A 9,448-nucleotide genomic window follows, 5' to 3' on the forward strand; every position below is an offset into this window, starting at 1 on the left:
CAGACTGAATAGTTAAATTACAAAATTGAGGATTTTGTTATTCATTCTTCGTAATCTTGAGTCAATCCAAATATGAAATATAATACACTATCCTAAGAGATTAATAGTCTCAGAACTAGCAGTCCTAACAATGCTAATCCCATCTAATTCTGTTTGCCCAAACAAACATGACCATAGGATACTTTCAATCATACAATATGATAGAAGAACCTTATTCTCTTTGATCCTAATTAACAAGAAGCTTACTCAAGTATATGTGGGATCAATAAAACTGTATCATAAAAAAAGGATCAGGATTCTTTGCAATGGATCTCTTTGCAATGTTCTTGTTGTGGTAATACAATGGCATCTGTTTCAAGTTGAAGCAAAATCACTTCATTTTAGAATATGTTGTTTTAGTGTCATTTCACTTCTATTGTCACTCGAACAGCTGCATTATAGTTTTTGCTAATATGTCTTGTGTTAATAAAAAGCAATAGAAAATCATGAGAAAGAAACTGAACTCCATTAAAAAGGGTCGCAGTTGCCTTAACATTATGTAGAATTCTTACCATATGCAACTAAATCCTCCAAAAATGCGCAATTTAAGCCACCAAATGGCACCCAAGTTAACAAGATGTCATAGAAAAAACTAACTCTCCATCTGATGCTCTTGACATTGGATTCCAAATAATTATTGGGACATCATTTTCATACATGATAATCACACATATATGTGAGCCACTTGGCTCATTACTTGCTGAAGTTGGCCTTAATTCACCCATAGCATGCACTATAATTCTCAACTCACAAATAACATGAAAATCTCAAAATGGATACAATGAGTTTACGATAACCCTACAAAAAGAAAATGTTGATTCAACCAAACCAGCTGCGATTTTGATTTTTCACCCTTGGAATATTGAGCAATTTGGTACACTGATCTGTAAAACCACTTTTGGATTCATTTGTTAGATATACGATTCATAGGGCAATTCAAAGAGAGAGAATTTCAGTTGGTTATGCAAAATTTGTCTCTATTGAAAGAATATAGAAGACGAAGTGTGGGATTTTGTTAGAATAGAATTCCATAAAAATCATTGAGCCAAATGCTACTAATCACTTCTGAAAATTAGGTTTTCCATCTCCAATATAGAAACTACAACAACACTCATACATTCACGTCGGTGAACATGCATGCTCAGACATAACAAAAGAAAATTAAACTTACAAAAAAGAAATAAAAGAAAATATATATATATATATATATATATATATATGAAAAGCATCAACTAACATTTCTAGGGTTTTCAGTTGATCATGATTAGACAAACTCCTCACTCAATCTTGAAAACCCTCCACTTTGGCCTAAATCTAGGGCTCCCATTTCCCATCCTAGGACTTTGGATGGAACTTTGTTCTAACTTCTAAACTATCTTCACTCTTGAAGCTTTACTTGGAAAAAAAAACTAAGCTTCACTATGGGACTTTGGTCATCATAACACACCATTTAGAAAAATGCTAAACATACAGATTCTTTATACAGAACTCATACAAATTGACGTGGTACTGACATTTTTGCAATTACAAACCACGTCAATCTGTAAACAGTTTATGTATATGAATTTTGTTTGTATAGCATTACTGTAAAAATTTTATAGATCACAAGGGATTATTATTACTAGTGGAAGAAGAAGTGAATCCAGAGAGGTCTGTCCATGCATTAGTACCAGTAGTACCACTCCAGAATTGATCATTTCCTGGGATTCCCAAAAACTGCCTTGACAAATTCAGTTCTTGATTATCTTCCATTTTCAATGAACTACCCACCTGAGGAGCAAGCCCTGAACCAGAGATCTTTGGCCTAACATGACTACCTTCACCACCATAACTTGGTGGCTCTAGACCACCCTGAAATGGGTACAGCCCCGCCGGAAAATCCAAGCCCATCAGCGATGAGATCTGCGGTGGCGGTGTCTGCAACCGCCACTGCTCACCACCACCCAAAAAATAAGAACCACCACCAAATGACCCACTTGGTAGTTGAAAATTCATGTCACTTGGTGCGGAAATTCCACTGTAATTTAACCCGATATCGCCTCCACCACCACCAGCGTACTCACTGAGTTGACTCAGCGGAGACATGAACTTCATCTGCTGTGGCAGCCCTAATAGGCTGGCGGTTCCGGTACTGTTAGATGAAATTGCACTGGAAGATCCACCACTGCTAGTTTGTCCATCGCCACTGCTGACCGGGGATTTCGAGCTACTGCTTCCTTTGCTTCTCTTGTTTCTCCTGCAACCACCACCCACCGGAACATTCCTCAGAGCGCCGCCTCGAGTCCAGTACCTCCGGCAAGTCTTGCAAAAGTGGCGGGGCTGAGTGAGGCTGTAGTTGTTGAAGTAGCAGAACTTGGTGTTCGTTGAATCGCATCGCGGGCATTTTAGGGCAGCCTCTGGCATGGGTATGTTGGCCATTCGGGCTCGATCAGCCATTGAACCAGGCCTGATTGAGCCCGAGCCCGGCCCACCACTGCCTGCATGAGTCTGTGCAGGTGTTGGGGGTGGTGGTGGAGGTGGTGGCGGAAGAAGAAGATGAGGGTTTCCACCGGTACCTCCTCCAGTTTGTGGATTTGGTTGCTGTGAAATGAAACCGAAAACAAAAAAACACAAAAAAACAAAAGCAAGAATGAAATATCTGGTATATTCAACTAGAAATAGCAAAGACGAGTTTTCAAAATAAAGAACAACAGAGGAGCAAAAAGGGGGTTGGAATATTTATCTTTTGATTTTGATTTTTTAAGGGTTTCTTCTTCTTTTTTTTGCTTTATTGGCAAAGAAAGAAGACATGGAAACAAAATTTGAAGAAAACCCATATACCTGTTGTTGCCAGTTGGATGGATCAAGATAAGCTGGAATGGAGGGAAAGACCATGGTTATTTCTTGATCTTTCTTTCTTTCTCTCTTTTGTAAAGGTTGATGTGTGTGTGGTTCTTGAAGGTGTTGTAGGGGCGAATCTATCACCACCAAGAGAGGGTTGGCAGAGAGAGAGAGATTAAAGCGAGAAAATAAGGAGCAAAAACAAAAGAGGGAGCTTTATGCTATATATATATGTAAATTAGGTAGTTGTTTGTTCTCACTCTTCTCTGTTTTTTTGTTTTTGTTTTTTATAGCTTTTTAGGGTTTCGAGAGGAGAGGGTAAATGTTTTCTTAGCCTTTAAGCTTGTTGTCACTAATACTGTGGCTTCTCTCCATCTTAGCAGAGAAACATTACTGTCAAGTTGGGTAGTAGGATATGTATGTAGATTCAATAAGAAAATTCAAATTAATTTCATAATTAAAATTACATGATATTATTATATTTATTTTTATAAGAGCATCTCCAACGGTGAATCAGATTTTTCATCAAATTTGAGTAAAAAATGACCCATTTTATCAATTTGATACCACTCGCTCCAACGGTGCACTTTCATCAAATTTGTGCCGGAGACAACCGGTTGGTCGACCGGTTAAGCAAAAAAAAATTTTTTTTTTTTTTTTTTTGATTTTTTTTTTGAACTTTTTGAACCTTTTAGTGGTCGACCGGCTGGTCAACCGGTTAGGCAAATTTTTTTTTTTTTTTTTTTTTTACTGTTGAACCTTTTTCTTCGAACTATTTGAACCTTTAGGCGGTCGACCGGTTGGTCAACCGGCCGGGCAACCGGCTGGTTGACTGGTTGGTCTCTTCCAACGGTTAGGAACAGTGATTTGGTAAAATGCCTCGCCTGTTCTCATTTTGGTACCAGATTTGCTGAATTCTGGATTTGATATCGATTTGGTGAAACCGTTGGAGCTCAAAAAAGTAGCTTTTTCATCAAATTTTGAATTTGATATCAGGTTTGATGAACCGTTGGAGATGGTCTAAACGGCTATTAAGATAGCAACAATATTAGGTACTCAAAAATTTAATTAAAATCTTTTGAGTAATGTTAGGAATCATGAAAAAAATATCATGAAAGATTCTCCACAGTTAGATTACACATATAATAAAACACCATATTTTAATCAAATGATGAGAAATCTTCATGAAGCATTTTATGATTTTTTTTCAAGATCTCTAATATTATTCAATTTTTTTTTAGAAAAAAATATTGTATGTTTAACATACATTGTTTTTATCAACAAAATAAATTTATTGATAAGAATTAAGGTAAAACTTTACATCATACATCAATAAAAGAAAAAAAATATAGAAACTGCTATGAGGCCTCGTTTGGGAACAAGCCAATTTAGTAACTTTTTGACTATTTGGTTAAAATATGAGCTAAAAAAAACTAGTATGTTTGGAATGACTTTTTGGCTAATTACGAAAAGATGTGCAAAAAGTAGAGAGAAAAGAGAATCTTTGACTTTTTTGTATGAGTTGTTGACTTTTTGACTAATTTAGTAACTTTTTGACTTTTTGACTAAAACAGAGCCTTCCCAAACGAGGCTTATCAAAACAAAACCCACTCATCCCAACGGATGGTTAATCATTTGCACCATAATCCGCTGAAAATGGCTAGAGGATTCAACCATTTGAAGTGTGGGTCTATTATGTAAAATTGAATCTAATCCACACATTAACATTTTGAATAAATTTTTAGATAATTTTTTTTTTAGTTTAATAGTTTTTTTTTTTTTTTTTTTTTTTTAAGAGAAGCTTTATTCTAACAAGTAGTTCATATGATAGGTTCATGTGTGTAGATTATTTGTGTGAAAAACTAAATTTATTTGGTAGTTATAGTTTTGTCTTTAAAAAATTACTGATCAATTTTAAAATTATATTTATCATTTATTTTTATTTTTTAAAAAAAATATGATAAAAATATATAATTAATTATTTAAATCAATTTAATTTTTTTTAAAAATAAAAATAAAATTAGTGATGAGACCCATACACCCAACTAAACTTCCCAAATATAAAAGAGATATATATATTTTAGTGACTCTCTTCCTGCATGAAGAAAAGTGACTGTGTGTGATTTAGAGAGAGAGAGAGAGCTTTTCAAACATATAATTTGGTTTAGCACATGCACTAAGGAACAATAAGTTTAATTGTAATTCTTAGTATAAAGCACAACTAATATATGTAAATAAATGAGAAATTTTTGTATGTCAGTTAAGATATTAAGTGATAATTTTTTTTATCAATCATAAATATATATGTCTCATATTATTCTCAAAATATTTAATATAAATATAATAAATTATACTATCAAAATTAATCACAATAATAAAAAATATTACATAATATATACTCTATCCACGTACAAAAATCACTCATAAACTAATATAAAACAAAATTGTTTAAGGAAAAGGGAGAGTGGTAGGTGCTTTGGTGGGGTGTAAAACAGTCCAACCGAGTGTGACGACTGAATCAACCTTTTTTTCCAGTCCAGTCTGTTCCCTTGCCCCCTCTCTCTCTCTCTCTCTCTCTCTCTCTCTCTCTCCCTCTCCTTTGCATGGGAATATATTGAAAAATATTATATGTAAACATATTTCTTTATCTCTCTCACATATCTTATATATATTTATTAAGAGTAATATTATTTAAATCTAAAAAATAAACTTATTTTTCAAATATAATACTGTGACAATATATTAAAAGGAGAAGGGTGCTTTTAAATTCAGATTTTGGACAGAAGGTTACTATTTAAGCTCGGTTCTCGTTTTGATAATTTGAACTGTTCATTGTGTCGGGTATTTCGTGTATTTCATTTACACAAAAAATTAGATCAATCCAATAATTGTAACTTATTCAATTTTTTACTAAAAATTACATAATAATTGTATTTTTAAAAATAAACCATACATTTTTTTTAGTGATAAACGCAATAAATTGAACAAATTAAAACTATTGGATCGACGTAATTTTTTTTTGTAAACAAAATACACAAAATGCCTATAATATGAATAGTTTAGATTATCAAAACAGGAGCCATAGTGAGCCCCACAAACCCAAACGGTAGTCCAAAATCTGGAGTTGAGGGGATCTTTCTCCATATTAAAATATCTAAAATAAATTTATCTCTCATATCTTACTTTATCATCTACCAATTATTTCATTTACATATGTTCAGAAAGTGAACTTGCATATTATTTTCTATTTATTAATGTGAGCAAATGTTTATCGAAATGGAAAAAATTTCTCTCCGGTTCACAAATAGACGGAAGTTGTTGTTGGGCCTCATGAGTTCACAAATTGAACAAAATAATTTAATAATTAGTATGATAAAATTATGTAACTAATTATCTCAATTATTTATTTTGTTCAATTTTATATTTATAAAAAAATCCAATTAATTCGATAATCATAACTCGTAATTTTAAGATATTTTTCTACTAAAAAATGGAGATTTATTTTTAAAATTATTTTAATCATCCAATTTTTGCAGACACATATCATCAAAAAATACGAATATGTTTATCAAATCAATCTGATTTTTTTTTTTATTATAAATGATGGGTCTCATGAAACCCAACAACACCTCTGGTAGACTAAAAACAATCCAAACCCTATTGAAAATTGGTTCTTTACCATAATTTTAACACTTTTTTGTTTCACAGGTTAAGTGTAATTAAAATGTGATGAAAAGTGTTAGAAAAAATAAATATAAGAAATTTAAATTTCTTGTCCATATCAGGATGGTATGTTATAGTTTTTGTAATGTACACGAGAATTTATTTTCTCATAAAAGAAATTTTAAATTAAAATACTAAAAAATCTATAGTTTCGAGTCTTTTTTTTTTCAAAATAATATATATATTTTTTAATCAAAATGCATACTCAAAAAATAAATTTTTCTTTCACTTTCTTTTTTCCATTTCACTTTCAATAACTTTTTCATATGTCATAACCAGGAATAAATATGAAATACAATAAATGACATAATTTACACTTTGCGCTCCTTATATTTAGTCACTTTTTTACTTTGGCCTTTAAAATTTATATTTTTCCACTTTACCCTTTTATGTTTCAGGTTTTTCTCACTTTATTCCCGAAGTTAATTTCTATTAGAAATTAGATAGAAAATTAGACATTAACAATCACGTAGTATAAAAATATTTTATTATATATTTTTTTTGAAGCAGCCAAGAAAACCTTTATTGATGACCAAACCATACAAGATGAGAGTACATCAAAAAAAGGAGAGGAAAGGGGTTTGGAGAGGAACCAAACCGAAACAGAAAAAAAGAACAAAGCAGAAGAATCAAAATGCAAAACAGGGCCAGCAAACACCAAAACCAACCCCAACCTGACCCTAAGTTGAGAAGAAGCTCAAGCTGAAAACGGCAGGCCAAAACAGCAGTCCATAACAGCCCCGAAGAGAATTGAGCAGAGCACACCAGACCAGAAGAAGAACTCCACCAGAACAAAAACACCAAGGGAAGTACTCCAAGAAAAACCAGAAGCAAACTGATATCTAAATTAGCCACATAGGACAGATTTACTCCCCAAACAGTACCTGATTTGTCTTAAATTGGACAGGAAGTCCTGGACAGTGAAGTTAAAGGCCTTGAATCGCTGGTTCAACCAAAGTGCAACTCTGATTTTAACCAACTCACATAGGTCCTCCAAGTGAGGTTTAGCAGCCTGAAAAATACACTCATTTCGCAGCTTCCACAGAGACCAAAACACAGCTGAGGGAATGACTTTCCAAAGCAATTTTTCTTTCTTGCTAAGCTTCACACCTTCCCACCAGTGAAGTTAAATATTTTATTATATATAACTGACACCTCTGATATAAACTTAAACTTTAATATAATAATATATTTTTTTATGTTATATGACAATTATTGTGTCATTTTCTGTCTAATTTTGAACAGAAATTAACTTTAGAAGTGAAGTGAGAAAAACTTAAAACATAAAGGGCCAAAGTGGAAAAATATAAACTTTAAGGGCCAAAGTGAAAAAGTAACCAAGCATAAAGGGGGCAAAGTGTGATTTACCCTAATTTATATTACCCAACGGCTAGGGTGAACATTGGCCCGCCTAGCCCACCCTTCCTAGCTCTATTTTTCTAGAGTTTAGAAAGGTTGTTTTAGCCCACAAGACCGAGCTAGGCCAACATTTTTAGCCCAAAATATTAATGGGCTTAGAATTTATATTTTCAATCTAGCCCAACATGGCCCGTTATTAAATTATTTATTTATTTATAATACATTAAATTTTTTTTTTTTTATTGAGATCTATACTTTATCTTTATTAATTCTATTGAAACTCACATTTGTAGTGATGTGTAATTGAATTTATTTAAAAAAATCTTTCAATTTATATACAAAATATTTCAATTATTATGATGTTAAAATATTTATTTAAGAAATATAATGTGTAATTAAATTTAATTATTAAATGATTTAATTTTTTTTTTTTTAACGTATAGATCGATAGATAGATTTGAGATTTATAATTATTCTTTGGATGGGTTTGAACAGATATAGAGGTTCGATGTTAGGACTGGGCCAGACTCTAACAGACACAAAATCTCTTATTATGTAGTTCCGACCCGACCCAAATCCAACCCAATGTTTGTCCACCCTATCCAACGGACCCCCACTCGAACCTATACTCATTTTTTCACCAATTTTTGTCCCAATAGTGTCGATGAACAAATCAAACATTAAAACCTTAAATCAGTATAAAGATAGAATTAATCACACATATCCCTTGCCATGGTTAATATAATTATATACATACTTCAAAAATTTTAATTTTCAACCTTTAATTATACAGGAGGATAATATAATAATGCAATCTAACAAATACAACAACAGTTAGATATCAACCCCTATGCTATCCCACATCCTATAAAAACAAACTTTATGCTTTGTTGTAGAAAGCAAAGTATTGGACCTCATATGAGTTTTAGACAAAGTTAAGAGGCATTCACCAATTACAAAAGAATGTCACATGACTTGTGAATGCTTGTGCAAATCATATAGCGTGTCATTTTGCACACCAAACTTTTATAAAGGGGAATTTTGTGCACAAAACAACAAATGTGAGTTGTTACTATTCCATGGGATTCACCAATTTGGATTAAAATTAGTTGTCAATATGACATGACTTCAAATTTGATCATTAAAACTTTATTTGAATTTTTATCAAAACCAACTTTTGGAGTGGGGATGATAAATTAAGAACAAACCCAATCAACGATAGATACAAGGCTAAGGCACCATAACATATTCGTAAATCGAAAATGAGTAAAATTATACATCAATCTCTGAAATAAGTCACATAATCACTACATAAGATCCCACAAATCGTTGGAATCCACAATGTAAGACAAACAGGTTTATTGAGATCTTTTGTGGTTGATTGTTTGTCACTAACATTTCCCCTAATGTTAAAGCAATCACTAGATGTAAAGCATTGAATTCATTTTATGACCTCGTGAAATTAAAAACAAAGAGAATTACAACTTGTATTTAAACACGACATAAA

At 32.3% G+C, this 9,448-nt stretch overlaps 1 protein-coding gene across 1 annotated transcript; it reads right to left on the bottom strand.

Moving 5' to 3' along the window:
• Positions 1-1,102: 1,102 nt before the first annotated feature.
• Positions 1,103-3,251, bottom strand: LOC114308329 (dof zinc finger protein DOF5.1). Its single transcript, XM_028253897.2, has 2 exons — positions 2,860-3,251; positions 1,103-2,619 (listed from the first exon to the last, which is right to left on the bottom strand). The coding sequence occupies exons 1-2, from the start codon at positions 2,911-2,913 to the stop codon at positions 1,642-1,644; spliced, it is 1,032 nt and encodes a 343-aa protein (XP_028109698.2). The 5' UTR covers positions 2,914-3,251; the 3' UTR covers positions 1,103-1,641.
• Positions 3,252-9,448: the final 6,197 nt, after the last annotated feature.

The sequence above is a fragment of the Camellia sinensis genome, chromosome 10 (assembly GCF_055761805.1).
Source record: "Camellia sinensis isolate YWXY chromosome 10, ASM5576180v1, whole genome shotgun sequence".
Lineage (NCBI taxonomy): Eukaryota > Viridiplantae > Streptophyta > Magnoliopsida > Ericales > Theaceae > Camellia > Camellia sinensis.

Excerpts from the sequence above, each read along its gene's own strand:
- LOC114308329 (XM_028253897.2), bottom strand. The coding sequence starts at position 2,913 with ATGGTCTTTCCCTCCATTCCAGCTTATCTTGATCCATCCAACTGGCAA. Across the intron at positions 2,620-2,859 it reads CATCCAACTGGCAACAACAG|CAACCAAATCCACAAACTGG; the intron begins GTATATGGGTTT and ends TTCATTTCACAG.